The 26,077-nt window shown below is 40.5% G+C and overlaps 1 protein-coding gene and 1 non-coding gene across 14 annotated transcripts in view; both read right to left on the bottom strand.

The window, feature by feature from the left end:
- ACBD5 (acyl-CoA binding domain containing 5) overlaps window positions 1-23,095 on the bottom strand; it is a 43,359-nt gene extending 20,264 nt beyond the window's left edge. Inside the window, exons 1-8 of one of the 13 annotated variants that reach the window (XM_078329645.1) lie at window positions 22,370-23,095; window positions 21,312-21,467; window positions 16,782-16,902; window positions 13,863-13,935; window positions 6,145-6,259; window positions 6,012-6,044; window positions 2,278-2,412; window positions 713-916 (exon numbers count right to left, since the gene is read on the bottom strand). In XM_078329645.1, coding sequence (XP_078185771.1) covers window positions 713-916; window positions 2,278-2,412; window positions 6,012-6,044; window positions 6,145-6,259; window positions 13,863-13,935; window positions 16,782-16,902; window positions 21,312-21,387 — 757 coding nt within the window. In that variant the 5' untranslated portion in view covers window positions 21,388-21,467; window positions 22,370-23,095. Of the gene's footprint in view, window positions 1-712; window positions 917-2,277; window positions 2,413-6,011; window positions 6,045-6,144; window positions 6,260-13,862; window positions 13,936-16,781; window positions 16,903-21,311; window positions 21,478-21,666; window positions 21,882-22,369 lie in introns of those variants that run through there. The other 12 variants (XM_009000084.5, XM_035252858.3, XM_009000082.5 and 9 more) reach the window with 12 other exon arrangements.
- LOC118143444 (U7 small nuclear RNA) lies at window positions 14,372-14,431 on the bottom strand. The gene has a single exon (XR_004727660.1). It is a non-coding gene; the product is annotated as a U7 small nuclear RNA (small nuclear RNA).
- Window positions 23,096-26,077: the final 2,982 nt, after the last annotated feature.

The raw sequence follows: 26,077 nt of genomic DNA, 5'->3' as shown, positions 1-26,077 counted from the left end.
GGCCAACATGGTGAGACCCCATCTCCACTAAAAATACAAAAATTAGCTGGGTGTGGTGGAAAATACCTGTAATCCCAGCTATTGGGGAAGCTGAGGCAGGAGAATTGCTTGAACCCAGGAGGTGAAGGTTGCAGTAAGCTGTGATGGTGCCATTGCACTCCAGCCTGGGCAAAGAAGCAAGACTCCATCTCAAAAAAAAAGAAAAAAAGAAAAAGCAATTTTGTTTCTCATATGGACTATTAGGTAGCCCTAAAAATTGAAAAATAGGCCAGCATGGAGGCTCATGCCTATAATACTAGCACTTTGGGAGGCTGAGGAAGGCAGATCACTTGAACCCAGGCGTTCCAGACCAGCCTGGGCAACCTGGCAAAACCATGTCTCTGCAAAAAATTTAAATATTAGCTGGGCATGGTGGTACATGCCTGTAACCCCAGCTACTCAGGAGGCTGTGGCAGAATTGCCCAGGAGTTCAAAGCCGCAGTGGGCCATGACTGTCACTGCACTCCAGCCTGGGCAACAGAAAGAAATACATATATAACCCTGGCCTTAATTCACTCTCTTTCAAAACCATAAACCCTTATAATATTAATAAGCCCTAAGATATGACTAAATAAGAGATTTTTTAATTCAAAACTGATCCTAAAGATCCTGTAATTATTAAAAGGCTATTCATAGGCAAGAGGATGGACACAGAATTATTTGGGGACAATACCTTGGTGAATGCAAACAGCAGTTTTTCCAGTTTGCCCCAAGTTTTCATCAAGAGGCTTTACTTCTTCAGTGTTTCTGTCATTCAGGGAAGAACTGGCATGAATGTCATTCTGCATATCTTGAACAAAGCCATCTTTATCATAGCCATTAGTGACAATGATTTCCAAATTCTTATGATCTGCTGACTTCTTCATCATTTTCTTATCTTTTATGAGAAAAGGGAGACATTCATAAAAGTTCACAGTAGGTCACCTTCTGTATACCATGTTTTCATAACCAGCTGTCATTTCCCTAACCTACCACAATCCCTTTGAAGGGTTTCCTACTTGGATCAAAGAGAAGGCATGCTCCTTGAAATGGGGTTTACTACATACTAAGAGCTCACCCAAACTATGTTGGCTTCAAAACTGTTTCAGTTCCCTGTGAATCTTCTAGAATTCCTTTAAAAAGTAATCTCTCAAAGTCTTTTTACTCTTAGGCATAAGCAAATTGCTCTATGAGACCTAGCAGTGCAAAGGGGTCCACATAGTTGATAAAAAAGATCCTTAAAGAAGGTGTTATTTGTCATACCTTACTGGAAAGGGAAGGCAAAACTAAGTTATGCAGTTTGTTTTAGTGTCTTTCTGTCTCCCCTTTTTGAAAACAGTCTTCCCATGTATCACTGGTATTCTAACAAGGCCCCCAATGCTCTAACCCATAATTCCAATATTCCTTCTTCATGAAAACTTATGCCTGTAAGGCGGTGCGTTGGCACATGCATATAATCCCAGCACTTTGGGAGGCCAAGGTAGGCAGATCACTTGAGGTCAGGAGTTTGAGACCAGCCTGGCCAACATGGTGAAATCTCGGCTCTACTAAAAATATAAAAATTAACGGGGCGTGGTGGTATAAGCCTGTACGCGGGAGGCTGAGGCAGGAAGATGCCTTGAACACAGGTGGCAGAGGATGCAGTGAGCCGAGATCGCACCACTGCACTTCAGCCTGGGTGACAGAGTGACACTCCATCTCAAAAAAAAAACCAAAACCCGGGGTCCAAAGTGGCTCCCGCCGGAGGTCGTGGCACTTGCGAAGGCGAGGTCATGAGTTCAAGGCTAACCTGAGCAACCTTATAAGCTCAAACTGATTGGCAAAAAAAAAAAAAAAAACCAAAACCCAAAAAAAAAAAAACCAAAAAAAAATATATGCCTGTATCCTATTCTCTAGATTCCACTCTATTTTTGACAAGATACTGAGAGTCTAACTTGTCTCCTGTCCTTAGTAACTTATTCATATTCATGTTAGAAACAACACCTTAAAATAGTACATGTCTAATGTAGCATTTCAGGCCATCCATTTGGAGGAGTGGCCTATTCTTGTCAACCTTCAATTAACACCTATTCCATTTCTGCATAAGTTTGGCTGTTCCTATACTGTGTAGTAGAGCCTTTGGTCCACAGCAAACCTGGTTATAAGGTCAACAGCCTACATCCCACCACCTACTCTAATCTTTTACAATACCAAATCAGCCCAAATGTCTTCATACCCTCTTGTTTATTGTAAAATTACTAACTGATTATCCAACGTTACCGTTATCACTTTGTTCTGCCCCTTTCACTTCTTCATGAGCCTCTTCTTCCTCAGATTCAGCTCCACTGTCACTGCTTTCAGCTTTACCATTAACAGTTTTGGCGTTTGGAGTAGAAGTGAGAACATTACCAATATCTAAAACATGAAATGACCACTTAGTCACAATGTGGTAATATACAATAACGCCATAATTTCCAAATAATACTAACGAAATTTACAAATAACTAATAAAATAATTCTGAATTAAAATGTTAGTGATATATATAATGGTATTATTTTATTTGACTATAAACACACACATATTATTACATAGACAAATTCCTTCAATTATCACCTTACAATCAAGCTATCTTAAATCCTTTCTGAATCAGGCAGAGGATAAATTAAGTTAATATCAATCAAAATAAAGTTAGAGATCAATGGATCTTCATACATGGCAAATGACGAGATACTAACTATATGCTAGCCTGCTGAAAGCAAAAACTACACTTTTGGTTCTACCAACAATCCCATCAATATTACAGTTGGAGTCCTTTTAAAAAATTATATTCCTGTATTACCTCTAGGACTTCAGGTGCACAACTCACATATCATGTCTTTATGACGTTTGAGTTTTTTCTTAAAGTATCCTTTAATGTTATCAATCACTTACAAAAGCAAATTGTCCAAGTGGCCAAAGCTATATCCTGAGGATAAATACATCAAAGCTTCTCAACTTTAATGTACATATAAATCTGCTGGGATCTATTTAAGATGCAGATTCTGAATTAGTAAGTCTAGGGTGACCTAAGATTCCAAATCTCTACAAAGACACATTTGTTGCCAGTGCTGCTGGTTACAAGATACTGTTTTGAGAACAGGTATTGAAAGACAATATTGTTGAGATGACAATACTCCCTGCAAATTCACTACGATCTCTAGCAAAATCCAAGATGGCATTTTTGCAGAAAATTTTTGCAGAAAATTGACACGCAGATTCTAAAATTTGTATGAAAATGCGAGGGATCAAGATTAGCCAAAACAATTTTGAAAAAGAACAAAATTGGAGGACTCACCATTCCTGATTTCAAAACTTTCTGTATATGTATATTCTGAAAATGGCCATGTAAAACTGATACATCTGTTCTATTGAACCTAAATGGCTACTTTTAAGAAAATGCTTTGTTTAAAAAAAAAAAAAAAAAAGACAAGATTGCAAACTGTCTTGCAATTTTGCAATATCTTATAAAATTACAAATACCCATCAAACATTTCTAATTCCATTTCTAATATTTCTTACAGATATGCTTTCATATATATGAAAGGACAAATACATGGTTATTCTCAGCATCATCATTTTTTGAAGATCAAAAGAGTAAACAACCTAAATATCCATCAGAATGGTTCTGGTTAAAAAAATTATGGTATAAGTCCACAATCCCTTACTTACAACCCTTGGATCCAGATGTTTTGAAATCTCAAGTTTTTCTAATTTTGCAAAGGTTATATGGTATATATGCCATTTGGTATATTATGTAACACATCCAATAAAGTCTAAGACAGCTCTCACTAAAAAGAGAAAATATGATTTTTGCAGCAAAACATATAAATAGTTACACTACAGAGGATAGAGACTCAAAATATCCTTATTTTATTTCAGGTCAGATTTTGCTCCCTAGATTTTTACTTCGTATCAGACAAGTTTTGCTGCCAAATGAGTTTACCAAAAAAACTTCTGGTCTTCAAAGGTTTTTAAATTTTTAAGTTATAGCTAGGTAACTGTGAGCCTATACCTTATTACTATTATTTATTCTTCTTTGTTTTATAATTAGCTGTTAAAATATCTGCCTCTGGCCAGTGGCTGGACACCACTGAAGCAGATCCAGATTTACTTCCCTCTTCATCCTAACATGCCTGACATACAGAAAACATTTAATTTTTTTTTTCTGGCTGGGCACAGTGGCTCATCTCTGCAATCCCAGCACTTTGGGAGGCCGAGTCAGGAGATACCTGAGGTCAGGAGTTCGAGATCAGCCTGGCCAACATGGCAAAACTGGCTCTACTAAAAATCCAAAAAGTAGCCAGGCATGGTGGCACACACTTGTAATCCAAGCTACTCAGGAGCTTAAGTCAGAAGAATCGCTTGAACCCAGGAGCCGGAGGTTGCAGTGAGCCCAGATCAGACCACTGCACTCCAGCCTGAGTGACAGAAGACTCTGTCTCAAAAAAAGAAGAAAGCATTTATTTTTTTCTCTGAATTGAATAAGCATGTCTTGTTAATATTTGACTTCTCTAAGCAAACCAGATGTAGAATGATGTGCTACAGAGTTATGCCCAGTAAGCACTCAGTACCACTTGCACATGGTTTATTACCATGACAGGTACAAGGCCTGATTTCAGCACAGGGAAGATTACTATTCCGAAATACTGCCGTTACTGTCAATTATTAAAAGATGTCTTATAAATAGGGATCCCAAGTGGAAAAAAAAGGGACGCCAGGCAATTTTTATTTAAAGAGTATATATACAATTTTCACTTAAATTGACTCTTGTGGTCTCATTTCACTCTGCTTTCTAAAAAACTTTCAAGAGCAAATGTTTAGTTAATACCAATACATTTTGCATTTTATTTAACTCCTGCAAGTATGCAAAACATAACTTTTTCAATACTTTGTGTACATGAAGACAAAATTTAAAAAAAAAAAAGAATGAAACTGTAATCCATGCAAAGATGCTTGAACCAAAATAAAAGAAAATAAAAAAAAACAAGCTAAGTGAATTAACTGTCTTGCATTAGCTTGCTATGCTACAGTTAAACCACACTACAAACACATCCATTTTAATTTCTTTTTTTGAGATGGAGTCTCGCTCTGTCACCAGGCTGGAGAACAGTGGCTCAATCTTGGCTCACTGCAATCTCCATCTCCTGGGTTCAAGCAATTCTTCTGTTTCAGCCTCCCAACTAGCTGGGACTACAGGCATGCAATCATACACCCAGCTAATTGTATTTTTAGTAGAGGCAGGGTTTCACCACGTTGGCTAGAATGGTCTCCATCTCTTGAACTCGTGATCCACCCACTTTAGCCTCCCAAAGTGCTGGGATTACAGGCGTTCTTAACCACCATACTGTCCTTTTTTTTTTTTCTTTTTTGAGACAGCATCTCACTCTGTCACCCAAGCCAGAGTGCAGCAGAGCGATCTCGTCTCACTGCAACCTCCGCCTCCTGGGTTCAAATGATTCTCGTGCCTCAGACTCCCAAGTAGCTGGGATCACAGGCGTGCACCACCACGCCTGGCTAATTTTTGTATTTTTTCTAGAGATAGGGTTTCACCATGTTGGCAAGTCTTGTCTCGAACTCCTGACCCCAGGTGATCCACCCGCCTTGACTTCCCAAAGTGCTGGGATTACAGGCATGAGCCACCATACCAGCCAACATATCCATTTTAAAGTTAGCAGGTAAATCATTGAATTAAAAGTACTATTAATATAATTCTCAAAGCAAAATAGAAAACATTATCAAACTAAAACCATAGATTGTGCTGTAATTTTGAATATATTAGGTTAACTATGTTTTAATAGCTTTCCTCTTAAGGGTTAAAATTCTAAGGGTTTATAATGTTTTGGAACTTCATACAATGTGTTTGCTTGGAATGAAAACTCCTGGATGACAAGATTATAAGTTCTATAAGTTTGAGCAGAATTCTTTTGACATGTAAATTTTAAACAAAACTTTTGCATGATTTCATTATTCCTACCTTCTAAACATTTAGAGATTTTCTCCAGTCGGACTAGCATGTGAAAGTAAGAAAAAAAAAATCAGACATACAAATATTAATATATACATTATTTATGAGTTGATGAATTTAAAAATAGGTAAAATAGTCCAACCTGAAGTTACATCAGAGCTCCTGCTACTCTTCTTGTCCTCGACAATTTCATAAAATGGACCTATGACACGCAACAATTCTTCAACTTTCTCAGTCATTGGCATAGTTTCAATAATCTGTAACCAAAAGAAACAAATATTGTGAAATCACAAACTCTTTTTCTTTTTTTTTGAGATGGAGTCTCGCTCTATCACCAGGCTGGAGTGTAGTAGCATAATCTCGGCTCACTGCAACCTCCACCTCCTGGGTTCAAGCGACTCCCCTGCCTCAGACTCCCGAGGAGCTAGGACTACAGGTGTGTGCTCCCATGCCTGGCTAATTTTTTGTATTTTAGTAGAGACGGCGTTTTACCATGTTGGTCAGAATGGTCTTGATCTCCTGACCTCATGATCTGCCCACCTTGGCCTCCCAAGTGCTGGGATTACAGGCATGAACCACCGTGCCCAGCCACAAACTCTTAATTTGATTTCTACTAGTATCAAATAACCTATTTCCAATTTATCAATCATTTTAAGATTTGAAGTTCATAATAGACTCCCTAAAGGATCAACATTAATTACATACTTAATGTGCACACACTCTGGGTGGGTGAGGTGGTGGCTCAGGCTTGTAATTCCAGCACTCTGGGAGGCCAAAGCAAGAGGAGGATGACGAGCCCAGGAGTTCGAGACTTGCCTGGATCAACACAGTAAGACCCCATCTCTACCAAAAAAACTTTTTTAAATTAGCCAGACGTGGTGGTGGACACCTGTAGTCCCAGCTATTTTAGAAGCTGAGGTGGAAGAATCTCTGGAGCACAACTAATAAATGGCAGAGAAATAATTCAAACATAAATCAGCGCCCTTTACACTATGCCACACTGCCGTAATATAAAGATGTTGGTTAGCAGAATCTAGCAAGACAACCACATACCACATCCTGACCACCAAGCAACATCTGTATTTCTCAAGGCTTATTAAAAGATCTCTTTCTTAAATTTGTCTTTATTTCTAAGGCTACTAAATTTAGCATTTGGGTTTCTCGTGCTCCACAGGGTAAAAGAGTAAACTGTGGACTTCAAATGTCAGAACAAAATAAAAGGAGTATGCACTCGCATTCAGCAAATATTAACTGAGTATTCATTCTCTCAACAAGCCAGAACTGCCGTAGTTAATGCAGTGAAGACACGGTAGCCAAAACAAGACACATCCAAAACTGACAAGGTTACTTTCTTTGTTTTTCCTTTTTTGAGGCAGAGTCTTTTTGTTGCCTGGCTGGAGTGAAGTGGCACGATCTCAGCTCACTGCAACCTCCACCTCCCAGGTTCAAGGAATTCTCCAGCCTCAGCCTCCCAAGTAGCTGGAACTACAGGCATGTGCCACCATACCCAGCTAATTTTTGTATTTTTACAAAATACAGAGATGGGGTTTCACCATGTTGGCCAGGATGGTCTCGATCTCTTGACCTTGTGATCTGCCTGCCTTGGCCTCCGAGTGCTGGGATTACAGGCATGAGCCACTGCACTTGGCCATTTTTTAAATTTTAATTTATATTCAGAGGGTATATGTGCACGTTTGTTACAAGGGTGTGATGCTGAAGTTTGGCTTCTATTGGTCCAGTCACCCATATAGTGAACACAGTACTCAATAGGAATTTTTCAGCTCTTGCCTCCAGCCTTTTGAAGAAGTTATTCTCTGAGGAAGACACTTTAAACATACACAAACCAAGAAAGATCTCAGCCATTTGCAAAATTATCTCCCTGACACCAATGTTGAAATATAAGAAATGGTGCAAGTGTACCACACGAGATCTAGAACACACACACACACACACACACACACACATACACAGGCAAATCTCAGTTAGGTAACTACTCCTTACCCTCAGAGAAGATTTTATCTAAACCAAGCTTGTCCAACCCGCAGTCCTCAGGCTGCATTCGGCCCAAAATGGCTTTGAATACCCAACACAAATTTGTAAATTTGGTTTTTTGGGTTTTTCTTGAGATGGGGTCTTACTCTTGCACAGGCTAGAGTGCAGTGGCACAATCTTGGCTCGTTGCAGCCTCTGCCTCTGGGGTTCAAGCAATTCTATCTCTGCCACACAAGCAGCTGGGACTACAGGCATGTGCCACCGTGATCTATTTTTTTTTTTTTTCTATTTTTAGTAGAGTCGGGGTTTCCCCATGTTGCCCAGGCTGGTCTGGAACTCGTGACCTCAAGCGATCCACCCACCTCGGCCTCCCAAAGTGCTGGGATTACAGGCATGAGCCATTGCACCTGGCCCAAATTCATAAACTTTCTTAAAACATAATGTTTTTTTTTGTGATTTTTCTTTTCTTTTTTTTTTTTTTTAAGCTGATCAGCTATCATTAGTGTTTTATGAGTGGACCAAAACAATTCTTCTTCCAATGTGGCTCAGAGAAGCCAAAAGATTAGACATCTCTGGTCTAAAGTTATAAATTAACTAAGCTAACTCAATATATTATAACTCATCTAAAAGAAGAATGTTTTGACAGAAATACGTGGTAAGCTGCATGGTCTCCAGAAAAGCAGCACACTAATTTTTCTAGGTTTATCCAGCACTTTTCCTCAGTGAGAGACATCATTTCTAGATGATGAAAATATACTGGAAAGGTGCAGATATACTCTATGAAATCAAAGACTAAATTCCTCAGGCTTTTAATCCAAAATGACCACAACCCTTAAAGCCATCCAGATCCCAATGCTCTACTCTCTGTTCAACGGAATCACTAATTCAGGCTCCCAAGTGCTTCTAACCTTTAGAAGAATGACCTAGATATCAATCCTGAGTATGCTGATCACTAGAAAAGTCTATGACCCACTCTAAGTTAAGAAACTGGCCTTCGTCTTTTCCTTCCATCTGCAAAAGATGTTTACTATGAGTGAAACCTTAAAACAAAAGCCAACCCTCGAAAGTTACTGGTTCTAGACTTGTTGAGCTATGGATTAGACCCTTGGCCATTGCAACTTTCAGGTTTCATCTTTATTTACTTATTTTCTGAGACAGAGTTTCACTCTGTTGCTCGGGCTGGATCAATGACATGATCTTGGCCCACTGCAACCTCCGCCACCTGAATTCAAGTGATTCTTCTGTCTCAGCCTCTGGAGTAGCTGGAATTACAGGTGCCCACCACCACGCCCAGCTAATTTTTTGTATTTTTACTAGAGACAGAGTTTCACCACGTTGACCAGGTCAGTCTTTTTTCTTTTTCTTTTTTTTTTTTTTTGAGACAGAGTTTCGCTCTTGTTACCTAGGCTGGAGTGCAATGGCGCGATCTCGGCTCACTGCAACCTCCGCCTCCTGGGTTCAGGCAATTCTCCTGCCTCAGCCTCCTGAGTAGCTGGGATTACAGGCACGCACCACCGTGCCCAGCTAATTTTTTGTATTTTTAGTAGAGACAGGGTTTCACTATGTTGACCAGGATGGTCTCGATCTCTTGACCTCATGATCACCCGCCTTGGCCTCCCAAAGTGCTGGGATTACAGGCTTGAGCCACTGCGCCCAGCCAACCAGGTCAGTCTTGAACTCCTGACCTCAGGTGATCCACCTGTCTCAGCCTCCCAAAGTAATAGGATTACAGGCATGAGCCACCTCGCCTAGCCAAGTTTCCATCTTTGAGACCATCGTCCAATCCTCCCTCTATTACAGTGATTATCTCAATCTCTTAGAAATCCTGAAATAGTTAGTCTGGGGTCATCCTGGGGCATTTCTATTTTTTCACAAGATCCTCTAGTGATTCTAACATGTAGCCAAGGTTGAGTACACTGATCTGTCTTTAAATTCAACAGACGTAGGCACATTTAGTCCCAACTACTCAGGAGGCTGAGGCTCAAGAATAGCTTGAACCCAGGAGACAATTTATAATGTTAGCTGAATACTCTGGAAATCCCTGGAAGATAGCCTAAATTTGTACAAAATATATATATTATTTTATACTTCCCTCTGATTAGGAATCAAACTAAACCTTACTGAATGAAACATGGATTTCCCTCACCCCTCAAACCACATTACTTTTCCTCAAGGCTAAAATCTTATTACATTATATTATAATAATATTTTATTCCATCAACTTTTTCAGTGACATTTTATGGGACACTTTATAAATTATGAAAAGCAATTTTCTAAAAAACATCCTATTATGTTAAAAGAATTTTTTTTTTTAAACACAATGTTGTTCTGTTCCCCAGGCTGGAGTGCAGTGGCACAATCTCGACTCACTGCAACCTCCGCCTCCTGGGTTCAAGCGATTCTGCCTCAGCCTCCCTAGTAGCTGGGATTATAGGTACACACCACCATGCCTGCCCAATTTTTTGTATTTTTAGTAGACACAGGGTTTCGCCATGTTGTCCAGGCTTGTCTTGAACTCCTGACCTCAAGTGATCCACCCAGCTTGGCTTCCCAAAGTGCTAGGATTATAGGCATGAGCCACCACGGCTGGTGTTAAAAGAATTTTTTATTCTTTTAAAGTAGGATAATTTATAAATTATGAAAAGTCACTTTCTACAAAAGATCTTTTATTCTAAAATATAAGTTAAATTAATAAGGTTGCTAAAACCTCTGACAGCAAAGACATAAAATGAGATTTATACTGCAAAGAATAATGACAGGCAGGGCACAGTGTAATCCCAGCACTTTGGGAGGCCAAAGCACGTAGATCACCTGAGGTCTGGATTTCGAGACCAGCCTGGCCAACATGACGAAACCCCATTTCTACTAAAAATACTAAAAATTAGCTGGGTGTGGTGATATACATCTGTAGTACCAGCTACTTGGGAGGCTGAGGCTCAAGAATTGTTTGAACCCAGGAGGCAGAGGTTGCAGCAAGCTAAGATCACACCACTGCACTCCAGCTTGGGCTACAGAACCAGACCCCAGATCCTGTCTCAACAAAAAAAAAGAGTAATGACAAAGAACAATACTATAGTAATTGATGAATTATATTTAAGGAGATAATTTAACAAGTGCTTCAGTTGGTAAATTATTGCAATTAGAGTAAGTCCCAAATTCAATCATCAGATCTTTGGGATAATGTACTATCTTGCAAAATTATTTAGAAACATGCAATTTTTTTTAATTGATAGCCATAAAGTGAAAATCTAAAAATAATTCAAAAGAGTAATCACATTTTTAATTGATATGTTTAGGTTTATCTCTAAAACTGTACTGTAAACTTTGTCATATTCACAATATACAATGAAATTTTTAAAGTGTGGATGACAAGATTAAATTATTTTAATTATAGAAGGAGTTACAGGCATTTTAGTAACAATCTAGTTCTAATCTTTCTAGGGGAAAAAGGCAGAATACACATTGCTTTATCATCCTCTCACTTTAAACTGGCTATACAACCGATTAACACAATTGAATAGAAAAAATGGGTAAATTTTACTTAATGTGTCAATTCAACTTTATATTATAGAAATATGTCCTAAAAATTATAAATACATTTAAGGTTAAAAAAAAAAAGTGAGACAGAAATAGTTATGAAACCAAAACGCCTTAGATGATCTTTCTTTCTCTGCTTTTGAAAAGTCTATTTGTTATGGTGTTATTGACGTAGTTAACAGCCAAAGGAACTTAAACTCTGCCCTCTATTACAAAGTCCACCAAATAAAACTGCAAGAATGCAACAAAGGGCACAACCATGAGCAGTGTGAAAGAAATTTAAAAAGAAAAACAAAAAAAAAAAACTAGTCTAAATCTAGTAACAATAAATAAAAATTACTACAGAGATTAATACTATCAAACCACATGGCAAAAAATTATTCCTTTTTATAGATTATGTTCAAAGATAATTTACTTAAGATTATCAAATGTAGGCCGGGCGCGGTGGCTCAAGCCTGTAATCCCAGCACTTTGGGAGGCCGCAGCGGGTGGATCACAAGGTCAAGATATTGAGACCATCCTGGTCAACATGGTGAAACCCCGTCTCTACTAAAGATACAAAAAATTAGCTGGGCATTGTGGCGCGTGCCTGTAATCCCAGCTACTCAGGAGGCTGAGGCGGGAGAATTGCCTGAACCCAGGAGACGGAGGTTGCGGTGAGCCGAGATCGGCCATTGCACTCCAGCCTGGGTAACAAGAGTGAAACTCTGTCTCAAAAAAAAAAAGGTTATCAAATGTAGATTTCACAACTTCTGATCCATATCTAACATAATAATGGTTCTTTATAAAAAGTCTTGGCCAGGCACAGTGGCTTACGCCTGTAATCCCAGCACTTTGGGAGGCTGAAGTGGGTGGATTACCTGAGGTCAGAAGTTTTAGACTAGCCTGGCCAACATGGCGAAACCACATCTCTACTAAAAATACAAAAATAAGCCAGGCATGGTGGCATGCACCTGCAATCCCAGCTACTTGGGAGGCTGAGGCAGGAGAATCTCTTGAACCTGGGAGACAGAGGTTGCAGTCACCTGAGATCATGCCACTGCACTCCAGCCTGGGCAACAGAGCAAGACTCTGTCTCAAACAAAAAAAAAAGTCTTTATGATCATCTTTAAAATTCATGATTTCTTCATACACTTGCTCTCAAAAGAATGTCTTTGACACACTTAAAAGAGCTAGTTAATAATGAACACCCCTCCTTACTAGTTAGCAGAGAACTTGAAAACTTCTGTATCTTATTCTGCTTCTGAAGGAAAGCAGAAAAATGTGACTTCTTACAGAGAAGTCCAGTGATGAGAATACCTACCTCAATTTATGAGTGAAAACATACATGAGAACTAAGTAAAAAGTTGAACTAAGTAAAAAGTTCCAAAGCAGAAATATTTTGAAGAGTCCAGGTACTTTCTAGACTCCTAAGGGACTTTAATATTTTCAAAGATTACTATTTCTACACTTTCTCCAGAAGTTAACTATAGAGAAAGATTGGGAAGATTAAAAAACAAAAAAACAGGCTGGGCGCAGTGGCTCATGCCTGTAATCCCAGCACTTTGGGAGACTGAGGCAGATGGATCACTTGAGGTCAGAAGCTTGAGACCAGCCTGGACAACATGGCAAAACCACATCTCTACTAAGAATTCAAACATTAGCTGGGCGTGGTGTTTTACTCCTGTGGTCCCAGCTACTCAGGAGGCTGAGGCAGGAGAATCATTTGAACCTGGGAGGCGGAGGTTGCAGTGAGCCAAGATTGTGCCACTGTACTTCAACGTGGGCGACAGATCAAGACTCCGTCTCAAAACAAAAACAAAAACAAAATAATACATCACAGCTGGGCAAGGTGGCTTACACCTGTAATCCCAGCACTTCGGGAAGCCAAGGAGGGTGGATCACAAGGTCAGGAGTTCAAGACTAGCCTGGCCAATATGACGAAATCCTGTCTCTATTAAAAATGCAAAAAATAGCCGGGCATGGTGGTGCGTGCTTGTAGTCCCAGCTATTCAGGAGGCTGAGGCAGAAGAATCGTTTGAACCAAGGAGGCGGAAGTTGCAGTGAGCCAAGATCACGCCACTGCACTCCAGCCTGGGCAATAGAGTGAGACTCTGTCTCAAAAAAAATAAATAAATAAAAAATCACATCATCACAGTGTGATACATCTGAAGGAAAAAACACTTCAGATGGACTTCATGTGACAGAAAAGTCCTATAAATCTAGTAATCTAGATTCTATTGTGTAACATACTACAATCTCCTTAAAACAAAGCAGCTAATTTGTCTGATAAACCAAATTAAATTAGAGCTGCTCTGAATTTTCGTTTTAACTGTGAATTATTTTCCCTACCTTTTTCATTTCTTCGACATATGCAATCATGGCTTCCTCTTTGGTCATATCACCCAGTGAACTCCAAGCATCCCTAGAAATGAAAATAGCCACATAATGACAAAGAGATATCTGATTTTTAATTGCTCAGAATACAATTTTTAGTTGATGCTATAGGGTTATTAATTAAAACAGACTCTACATAAAGTCGTAACAGGATTGCCTTAAATGTTCCACCATGAAAAAAAATTAACATAGCAAATAAACTAGCAAATTAAATAGTATTTAAAAGAAGTAATTATATAACCCATCTATGTAGTAATATACCAGAGACTACAGAATATTCATAAATATTTGCTAAGAACTCTTCAAAGTTTTTATATTATTACAAAGAACAGTAACAGAAATAAACATTTCAGAAGACGACATTATCACTTCCCAGGCTTTTAGCTAAGATCAAGTGTAGAAGACCACCTTAATTGTCACAGGCATGTTTTATTTTTTATTTTCCTTTTCATATAAATTTCTCAATGGGCTTTCAATAAAGACCACAAGCCTGCCAGAAAAATTCTAAAAGAGCTGTAACATGCAGGCATGGGTTTTTTTTGGTTTTTTTTTCGAGATGGAGTCTCGCTCTGTCACCCAGGCTAGAGTACAGTGGTGCGATCTTGGCTCACTGCAACCTCCACTTCCCGGGTTCAAGCGATTCTCCTGCCTCAGCCTCTCGAGTAACTGGGATTACAGGCAAGCACCACCACACCCAGCTAGTTTTTGTATTTTAGTAGAGACGGGGTTTCTCCATGTTGGCCAGGCTGGTTACCGCCTCGGCCTCCCAAAGTGCTGGAATTACAAGAATGAGCCACTGCGCCCAGCCAGGCATATTTTAAATGAACATACATTTTGGTTTAAAAGTTCCATTAATTTAAATAAGAGCCTAACTTGTATATGTAAACTAAAAATGGAACTAATTTATCACTTCTAGAATACTGAAAATGTGAGGGATAGGCAATTTTTAAACCCCTAAATAATAATAGTTCTTTCACATTTTTGCCTGATGTGTAAACCTCCCTTTTAATATGTTTTTCCCAGGAGTTTAACTCCACCAAAGGTCAATTCTAGGGGAAAAACATGAAACAATTAATTATATCTTCTTAAAATGGGCAAATCAAATACTACTAAAATTAAGTTATATTATATTACTATTTCATTTAACCTATTATTGTATGACTATTCATAAAGATAATAGAGAAAAGTAGAGTACTGAGAAATCTTGAAACAAACTTATGGCACTTCCAGTGCAGGGTGAAGAAACTGAGCATCACAATGTGTGGGTTAAAAAAAAAAAAACTGGGCTGGGCACAGTGGTTCAGCCTGTAATCCCAGCACTTTGGGAGGCTGAGGTGGGCAGATCACTTGAGGTCAGCAGTTTGAGACCAGCCTGTCCAACATGGTGAAACCCCGTCTCTACTAAAGATACAAAAATTAGCAAGGCATGGTGGCACACCCCTGTAATCCCAGCTACTCAGGAGACTGAGGCAGGAGAAACGTTTGAACCTGGGAGGTAGAGGCTGCAGTGAGCCAAAACAGCACCACTGCACTCCAGCCTGGGCAACATAGACAAACCCCATGTCTAGAAAAAATTTTTAGAAATTAGCCAGGTGTGGTGACACATGTGTGTAGTCCCAGCTACTAGGGAGGTTGAGGTGGGAGGATTGTTTGAGCCCAGGAGGCAGAGGTTGCAGTGAGCCGTGATCGTGCCACTGCACTCCAGCCTGAGTGATGGGAGTGAGACCCTGTGTCCAAAAAACTAGTGTGGGTGTTAAAACATGCTTTACCAATTTACATATTCTGTTCATAATGTACAGTCTAAAAGACTTTTGTCAGACATTTGTTAAGGCTTCAACTGCATTAAGAATATCAACTGTTAGTCAACTGGGAAAACAGCACAGGTACAGGTATTTGTGTCTATAATTCTTTTAATTTATAGTTTATAATTCTTTTTTTTTTTAAGATGGGGTTTCACCATGATGGCCAGGCTGGTCTTGAACTCCTGACCTCAGGTGACCCACCCACCTCAGCCTCCCAAAGTGCTAGGATTACAGGCATGAGCCACCTCGCCCAGCTTATAATTCTTTTAAGTATACTTTTTAGTTTATAATTCTTTTAAGTATTCAAAAAATCAAATTTCTATTCAAGTATAGTAGGTTAGAAGTAACAGCTTACATAAAAAGTTAGCATGGCAGTACCCGAGTCATATTACTAGCTATTTACTCTTTTAAACGCTCAATACAAACAAGCAAAAGCCATTATTTTTCTTGGCAGGTAAAAGAGGCAGTGAAATTTGTTTCTTTAACTTAGGTTGGGAGTTGCTCTTGGCTTGAAAAAAAAAGGGGGGGAAACTCCATAAAAATAAAGATTGACTGAAATGTTTCTTACCTTGGATGCACCTATCCCATTTGGTTTTATTGTTTTCCTCTCCTCCCAGGATTTTCCTGTTTGTGTAAAACTGTATTAAGAACACCTGGAGAGGCTGGGCATGGCAACTCACTCCTATCTATCATCCCAGCACTTTAGGAGACTGAAGCCAGTGATCACTTGAGGCCAGGAGTTCCAGACCAGCCTAGCCAACATAGCGAAACCCTGTCTCTACTAAAAATGCAAAAATTAGCTGGGCATGGTAGCAAGCCCGTAATCCCAGCTACTCGGGAAGCTGAGGCAGGAGAATCGCTTGAAGCCAAGAGGCAGAGATTGCAGTGAGCCGAAATCCTGCCACCGCACTCCCTCCTGGGCGACAAAAAAAAAGAAAAAAACCTGGAGGATAAAAATTGTACCTAATACCTAGGACATTTTCTGCACATAATAATATATAACCACTTAAGTAGTAACCATATGTTAATTACATCATTAAAATTTAAATTCTTGCTCTACACAAAAAATTACCATTTATATCTTCCAATAGGATCCCAGAATCCAGGCCTTGAAAGTTTACAGGGTCCTTCAGTTGCCTGCTTATAGAAGCTATAAAATTTAAGCATCATTTCATTTGTTGGCTGGAATGAACCTGTTGTAAACACACAATATAAAACATTATATATAGATCATCTGGGGAATACAACAGATAATCTAAGGTTATAAATTACCTTAGCTATACTAATAGTGATTTTATATTTCATTAATACTTTAGATAATGATTGATTTCTATCTTATAGAAACAAAAATTATGGCTCTGTTAGTTGCTTGCTTCTTTGATTTCAAAACACTCTGAGATTTTAGATTTTAATAGCAATGGCTAAGATGGTTCAATAAATAAAAGAATAAATGAAGAGATATGCTGTAGATATAACCAGAATAACCAGCTAATAATGTCTCTTTAAAAATATACTAAAATATAGAATAACTATTATTATGCAACCATTGAAAAAAGAGTATTTTTATTCAAAATTTATGACAAACCAAAACTGACTAGCATAAGTGAAAAAGTTACATGTATACCCTGCCAAATTTCAAATTATCAGTATATAAGGAATTTGGGGCTAAAGCCAAATAGTATATACTATGGTAGAAAAATAATTAATCCAAGATAAAATAGATTTTTCACTCCTACCTCTGTAATTTTAGAAATATCAATTTCTTTGAGAATAATTCTTCATATATGTTTCTAGCATATCCATAACTTTTTACATGTTTAAAATTTTCAAATTGGTCAGGTGTGGTGGCTCACTCCTGTAATCGAAACACTTTGTGAGGCTGAGGTGGGCAGATCACCTGACCCCAGGAGGTCAAGGCCAGCCTGGGCAACATAGCAAAACCCTGTCTCTACAAAAAAAAAAAAAAAAAAAATTCGCTGGGTGTGATAGCACACCCTGTAGTCCTAGCTACTCAGGGGGCTAAGCGGGGAGGATCTCCTGAGCCTGGGAGGTCAAGGCTGCAGTGAGCTGTGATCACGCCACTGCACTACAGCCTAGGTGACAGAAAAAGACCCTGTCTCAAAAAAAAAAAAAAATTCAAATTGTATAAGCAAGTGCTATAAGTTGCAATATTCTCAATAATTGAAAAATTGGAATGTTAATGTTTTATAGGAAATAACTGTTTAAATAATTATGATATTAACTATAAAAGCATAATTTATAACTGTGGCCCTAAAAAGTTATATTGTAGAAAAATATAAATAATAGTATAAGTTCCATGATCTACTATACATTAAAAAAAAATAAGTTTAAAAACAACGTATATGACATATCTTTGCAAAATATTTATATACATAAAAAGTACAGTAGAAAGATAAACATCAAAATGTTTAAAGACTATCTCTGGATAGTAAGTATACAGATTATTTTCCTTTTCATCTATTTTTTAAAAGTTTTTTTTTTTTAATTTAAGTGATCTTCAGAGATACTGGAAATCAATAAAAAGGTTTTAAACATCAGTGTATATTATAACAAAATTATAAAAATAAAAATTGTAACAAGATATTTTTTAAAGTTTGCAAATTGAATAACCTAGCAGTTTATAAGATCTGTGGGATGGGAGCAGTGGCTCACACCTGTAATCTTAGCACTTTGGGAGGCCCAGGTGGGTGGATCACCTGAAGTGAAGTGATCCTCATCAGAAGTTCAAGACGAGGCTGGCCAACATGGTGAAACCCCATCTCTACTAAAATACAAAAAACTTTTCAAGACGAGGCTGGCCAACATGGTGAAACCCCATCTCTACTAAAATACAAAAAACTAGTAGGGCATGATGTCAGGTGCCTGTAATCAGCTACTCGGGAGGCTGAGAAGGGAGAACTGATTGAACCTGGGAGACAGTAGTTGCAGTGAGCCAAGATTGCTCCACTGCTGTAGCCTGGGCAGCTGAGCAAGACTCCATTTCAAAAAAAAAAAAGCTGTGGAAATTACCACACAGCTGGTGTTTCCAGTTTGGCCAAGCGTTTATGATTAATTCTCAAATCACAATAATAATTATCTGTATAATATGTGTACATTTAGGAATACCTAATAGGTACAGTATTTTAATGATACAATCCTTTATACAGCAGAGGGGAAAAAATGGAGAAACCACAGTTTTAGTGGTCACTCATTTAAGTAACACAAATCTAAATTTAAAACATCAAAAGTCTAATCTCAAAATATCTTCAGTAAGTCAACCAAATAAGTTTATTGGCTTAGTGAATGATATTTAAAAAAACAAAAACATACATTTGTTGAGCATAGTCTGTGTATAAAAAACTCTGAGTCTGTCCTCAAGGGGCTCATACATGATAGATTTAACATGTGTCTGAAATATTATCTAAGAACTTTAATTTTGAAAAGTTAAGGTCATATCAAACATAGACACCACAGGATCTATTACTACTTCAGGCCTTAAATAAATATTGAGCAACAAGTAACAAAAAACTGCAAGATCTTGCTCTTTGCAAATGGTTCAGAGCAAATTAAATGGTTTAAAAGTAGTATTACAAAAATATTTGTAACAATTCATCATGACAAACTTCTGCTTCAATTAATTTCGGGGGATAACATTATACTGGATATTGTCCAACACAGTTACCATTTGATAGGGTATCTTAATTTTGCAATACCTTCTTAAATGTTATGTAAATACAAACTGTACTTTAATTTATATGGGTTTCCTAATAAGTGGTATGTAATGTCAACAGGGACAGTGGCCTAGAGACATCAGTCTAGCTTTACCTGTATTCAAAAAAAACTATAAAAACATGTGCTTTAGGAGAAAGGGTAAACATACTTACATAAAACTCTTAGAATAATACCTTTCTATAAGTTCTAATAATCGGGGACTTAAAAAGTCAATACCTAAATAAGTTCATATGTTATTTATTTATTTATATTTTATTATTCTTTATCTTTTAGTCTTTATCTTTATCTCTTGGAATTACAAAAGGTTCAGATAACATCATAGAAGAAAAAAAAGATAAAATTACAAATGGAACACTATTTTGTGTATATTTGTTTTTAAAACTTTCTGAATCTGCATTTAATGAATTTTTGTTGAATGATTTGTGTTGAATATTCGTTACCTAGCCAAATGATAATTAATGAAAACAGAAACCATGATATTAAATACTATAGTAATGTATTATTATTGTATTTGGTTAGTTTTACAACTGTGGCACAGTAGTGGTACCTAAAATTACTTTTTTAAATATGTTTATTTATTTATTTATTTAAATTTTTTCAAAGATGGGGTTTCACCATGATGGCCAGGCTGGTCTTGAACTCCTAACCTCAGGTGATCCACCCACCTCGGCCTCCCAAAGTGCTAGGATTACAGGTGTGAGCCACCACACCCGGCCTTAAATATGTTTATTGTGAAATATATTTCATATAACGTAGAAGGATTTGAATTGAAAAGTAAGTCTCCTCTCTGAAGTTCTATGAACAAAGAAAAATATTTAACAAGGGCTGGGCGTGGTGGCTCACGCCTGTAATCCCAGCACTTTGGGAGGCCAAGGCAGGCGAATCATGAGGTCAGGAGTTCGAGACCAACCTGGCCAACATGGCGAAACCCTGTCTATATAAAAAATTAGCTTGGCGTAGTGGCGATTGCCTGTAATCCCAGCTACTCGGGAGGCTGAGAGCGGAGAATCCCTTGAACTCAGGAGGCGGAGGTTACTATGAGCTGAGATGGCACCACTGCACTCCAGCCGGGGCGACAGAGTGAGGCTCTATCTCAAAAAAAAAAAAAAGAAAAGAAAAGAAAAGAAAGAAAGAAAGAAAAAAAAAAAATATTTAACTAATGGCCAAAAACTTTGCTTTGGTCTATGACATAAAAATATAAATTCAAAAAGCTCTGCAAATTGTGAACACGGTAAATATGAAGAAAAATCACACCTACTAGTCAAATTGCTGAAAACCGAAGATAGAAAAGAAATCTAAAAAGCAGCCGGAGAAATAACGCATTAAACACAAGATATCGGCAACTCCAATGACTTTTTTCTCACAAGCTGCAAAGAAGGTCCAATATGAGTATAAAAAAGAGAACATTATACAATGGAATAGCAAATACAAAGGTAGTAAATATATATTTATAAAAATAAAGAGAAATCATTTCCCAATTGGCTATAGTTGTTCTTTCTTTTCTGTCCCTTCGTATCAAAAGTTTTCAGAGGGCTTAAGCTGGTAGACCCTGTAAGTGTTCAGTAGGCATCCCATCCCAGATTTTTTTAAAACATACCCAAACCCGCAGTCATTAAGTGACAAGACTTGTTTTCAACAATATGAACTACTTAAAACCTGGATATTATCTCTTTCTCCGGTTTGGAAGATCAAAAGGCAATTAATTGATATTCAATAGCATCCCCTTTCACTACGTAGCTCCTACACAGAAAAAAAAAAATTAAAAAATAGGCTAAATAAACAACACTAGAACCAGAAGCTGAAAGGAGGTAAGCTGGGGCCTCGGGCCTCTCTGCAGGAGGCGTCTCCAGCCCGGGCCCAGCACACGTACCATTCTTCGGCAAACTCTGGATCACCTTCACCGCTGCCTCAAACCTGGTCTCATGCACGGATCTCGTGTCCGCCATCTCCAGCCGCCAACGCCGGCCCCGGTCCCAAGGTCTGTCGGCGGGAATCAGGCAGCAGCAGCACCAGCTTTCCCAGGAGCCTGCATGAAACTGGAACATGGAGCGCAGCCGCGGATCAACATGCCCCAAAAGGAGGAGGCCCGAGAGCGTAGCGGGTCAGTTCCCCTTTGCCCTGCCCCATCCAGGCCACACGGATCGAGACGGCTCGGCTCCTTCCTCCTCCCCCTGGGCGTGACTAAGGCCACGAATCCGGCCCGCGACGACAGCAAAACAACTCACCGAGAGGAAGAGCATGTCTAGCAGAAGGCAGAGGGGGTCCGGGCACCGGTGGCCGCAGAGCCGCTCTCCCACCCGGGGGACCCTGGCGGAGCAGCCACACCCCCCATTCCGCCGGAGTCCGTCGGTCAGTCCGCGCCCTCCCCACAGCCCCGCCTCAGAGTCACCGGAGAACCCACTGGCGCTGCCGCCGCCGCAGCGGCCGTGCAGCAAACCCCACCCACCGGCCCCGCCGCCGCGGCGAGGACGCGCGCGATCAGTCTGTCCCCAGAGTAGGGCCCGGGAAGCGGGGAAAGGAGGAGAGAGAACCCTCCAGGGTGCCACAGCCCCAGCTCTGTGCGGGGAGCAACCTGTGCTCCCTGTTATTCAGAAGGGGTAACCGAGGCCGGACCGATATGTCCGCTCTGGCAGCCGGGTGGACTGGCGCTGGGGATGCGGGTTTGAGTCTGCGCCTGGGCCGGAAGCTGCGCGCGACCGCACCGCTGGGCAACAAAAATGACTCCGCGGTCCCCAGCGCCTGCACTCTCCTAGGTTAAGGTTTGAGGAAGATAATGGGGCCTAAGCCAAGGGTTTTGAGTCGGGACAGGTTCTGTGCGAACCCCCAGTTCTAACATTTAAGTTCTGTGACCTAGGGCAAGTCACTTAGCCTCTCCAGTGGCAATCGTGACACCACTCTAAAGGGTAGATGGGGGAAAACATTGTGGACCTTAGATGGAGGTGCTCAGCAGTCCTTGACCCGCGGGTCTTCGCCAGTTTTCGCCGCCCTGAGCCAAGGAAGTCTGAGCAGCAGCGAAAGGAGAGGGGGAGTTCGCCAGCTCCTAAACTGGGCTGGGACGGAGGGCGACTTCCCCTCGGCTAGCTTTCCACCCAGCCCCAGGGAGCCAATCACCACCAGGCGGATTTAATAAGAGACTGGGGGCTCAAGTGGCTCACACCTGTAATCCCGACACTTTGAGAGGCAGAGCGGGGAGGATCGCTTGAGACCAGGAGTTCAAGACCAGCCTGGGCAACATGGCAAGACCCTGTCTCTAAGAAACCAATTAATTTTTTTTTTAATTAAAAGATACTGGGCGTGGAGGGAGTGGCCAATGAGGAGGCTTTACGGATCATCAACCCTAGAAAGGGGATACCCTGGGCCTTCAACATACTAGCGCAACCCCCAGCGTCCTTAGACATTTGGTAAGTGTACCAGTCCCAACGCTGGTGGGGGGACTGGCTAAGGTTGTGAGGGTGAGTCCTGTGGCCCGGAAATCCCAAAGTCTCCCGGATGGAAGAGTCGTTTTTGTCAGTTCGGGGGATGGGTTAGGAGGATTACTAGTAAAAATCGAGGCGCAGATAGTAAGTTACTCTTCCCTCGGAGCCGCGGCGCCGGCATTTACCTTGGTATTGCCGGGCAAGGCCAGTCCGGTAATGTTCCCGACGCCCGCCCCTCGCCCTGCCCCGGGGACTTATGGGAAATGTAGTTCCCCGCTCCGCCGCGCTTCCAGACACCTCCCAGCTGCTGCCCGCGTTCCTGCCAGCTCTTCCGGTTCGGCGTCTGTGTCCGGCGGAAGCGCTCGCCGTGCGGCGGAAACCCCTCCTTCTTAGCGGGTGGCTTGTCGCGTTCCTTTGAAATACCACATCTGCTTCTAGTGTAAGGGACAATTCCTCAATGGTGTCTTTGAGAGCTATCCTGGTGTAACTGGGCTGGAATCAGAGAACTGGGGTCTAATTTCTTGTCCCCGATGCATACTAATTTTGGGGTCTTTTATGAATGCCGAGCGCTGTTCTGGGAATAAAGACTGCCCGTTACACTGTGCCTGGAATTCGTCAAGCATATCACACATATTCCTGCAGCGCTGTAGGGTGTTTACCAACGATGAAATTCAGACTCATATTAACTGCCTTGCCCAAGGTGCCACAATTTAGGAAGCAGCAGAGCTAAGAGTCAGTGAACCCCAAAAAAGCTCTTGCTTTAAATCTTGGAGCTACTTTCTCAGCACACCAAAGGAAGATATTTATTCAGACTAGGAACACTTTTTGCATTTAATGATGTGTGTGTTTTTTTTGTAGGCTCGGCGGGGGTTTGGGTGGTTTCCTCACTATGTCGCCAGGCTGGTCTGGAACTCTTGGCCACGAGCAGTCCTTCCGCTTTGGCCTCCCAAAGGGCTGGGATTACAGACCTGAGCTACTGCTGCCCTCAGCCAAATTCTTTTGTTTGTTTTAGGTATGTTACCCAGGCAGATCACAAATTCTTGGGCTCAAATAAATGATCCACCTCAGCCACCTGAGTAGTTAGGGTTACAGAAAGGAATCACCGCACCCAGTCCTTCAATAATATATATTGTTTGCTCCACCCTTTCTCGTATAGCTATGCTGGTTTAGATATGGTAACTCCTGCTGGAACATATTAGTGATATGGTGAATTGAATCACTTCCCAAGGTGCCTTCCAATTGAGTCAACCTGTAATTCTACCTAAAATATGATAACCTCATGAGATACTAGTTCATGTCTCCCAGTATTTTCAGTACAATACCTAATAGGACTATTCTTGATCACGTATTTCTAGAGATGTTTTAGATTCAAAGGTAAAATAATACATGTATGGATTCCCCTCCCCTCAGACAGAGTTTCACTCTTGTTGCCCAGGCTGGACTGCAATGGCGCCATCTCCTCTCACCGCAACCTCCGCCTCCAGGTTCAAGCGATTTCCTGCCTCAGCCTCCCAAGTAGCTGGGATGACAGGCCTGCGATACCGCCCAGTACATTTTTTGTATTTTTAGTAGAGACGGGGTTTCATCGTGTTAGCCAGGATGGTCTCGATCTCCAGACCTCGTCCGCCTCAGCCTCCCAAAGTGCTGGGATTACAGGCATGAGCCACTGACCCTGGCTGAAAAGAAAAAATTTTAAAAACCAGACTCAGTGGTTCACGCCTGTATCTCAACACAAACCAAGGTAGGCAGCTCAGTTTGAGCTCAGGAATTAGAGTCCAGCCTGGGCAGCATGTTGAAACACCATCTCTACTAAAACAAAAACAAAACAATTGCTGGGCATGATGGTACGCGCCTGTAATCCCAGCTACTCAGGAGGCTGAGGCAGGAAAATTGCTTGAACTCGGGACTCAAGGTTGCAGTCAGCCAAGATTGTGCCACTGCACTCCAGCCTGGGCGGGGGAGTGAGACTCTGCTAAAAACAAAAACATACATACAGACTATTGAAAAGCAATGAGAACAAATAAACTACAACTATTTAACATCTTTGAATCTCACACAGTGTCAAGAAAAAGATTCAAAAGAGAACATACTGTATTATATATGATTCTATTTATATAAAGTTAAAAAATAGACAAAACCAATATATTAGAATTGTGGCTGGAGATGTAGTATCTGCGAATCCGATTAGGAAACTTCTGGTGTTCTGGTAATGCTCTATTTCTTGAATTAGGTGTTTGTTACATGAATGTGTCCTCTCTTGAAATGGATATAATAAGGCCGGGTGCAGTGGCTCACGCCTGTAGTCCCAGCACTTTGCGGGGCTGAGGCGGGTGGATCACGAGGTCAAGAGATCGAGACCATCCTGGTCAACATGGTGAAACCCCGTCTGTACTAAAAATACAAAAAATTAGCTGGGCATGGTGGCGCATGCCTGTAATCCCAGCTACTCAGGAGGCTGAGTCAGGAGAAATGCCTGAACCCAGGAGACGGAGGTTGCCGTGAGCCCGAGATCGCGCCATTGCACTCCAGCCTGGGTAACAGGAGCGAAACTCCGTCTCAAAAAAAAAAAAAAAAAAAAACCGAAATGGATATATTTAACTCTATAAGATTTGTTTACTTTTCTTTGTGTATATTATACTTAAATTAAAATTTACATTAAATTTTTATTTTCAAAAAACAAGTAGCAGGCCTGGCACAGTGGCTTACTGGGCATGATGTTGAGATTACACCTGTAATCTCAACACTGGGAGGCCAAAGCGAGAGGATCACTTGAGCTCAAAAGTTAAAGAAGATTCTTAGGCTGGTGTTGCTGCAAATTAAAAAAAAAGAAAAAAGGGGGAAAAAAAGGGTTGGGGAGCAGAGTGAGCAACATGGCAAAACCCTGTCTCTACAAAAAAATACCAAAATTAGCTAGAGTGGTGGTGTGCACCTGTAGTTCCAGCTACTTGGAAAGCTGAGAGGCTGAGGTGGGAGGATTTCTTGAGCCCTGGAGGTCAAGGCCATATTCGTGCCACAGCACCCCAGCCTGGAAGACAAAGTAAGACCCTATCTCAAAAATAAGGGAGGGGGATGGACAGGTGGCTTGCGCCTGTAATCCCAGCATTTAGGAATGCCAAGGTGGGTGGATGACGAGGGCAGGAGATAGAGACCATCCTGGCCAACATGGTGAAACCGCATCTCTACCAAAGATACAAAAAAAAAAAAAATTAGCTGGGCGTGG

The sequence above is a fragment of the Callithrix jacchus genome, chromosome 7, assembly GCF_049354715.1.
Source record: "Callithrix jacchus isolate 240 chromosome 7, calJac240_pri, whole genome shotgun sequence".
Lineage (NCBI taxonomy): Eukaryota > Metazoa > Chordata > Mammalia > Primates > Cebidae > Callithrix > Callithrix jacchus.
Note: the sequence above shows the minus strand (reverse complement) of the source record. Positions and strands in the feature narration are given on the sequence as shown.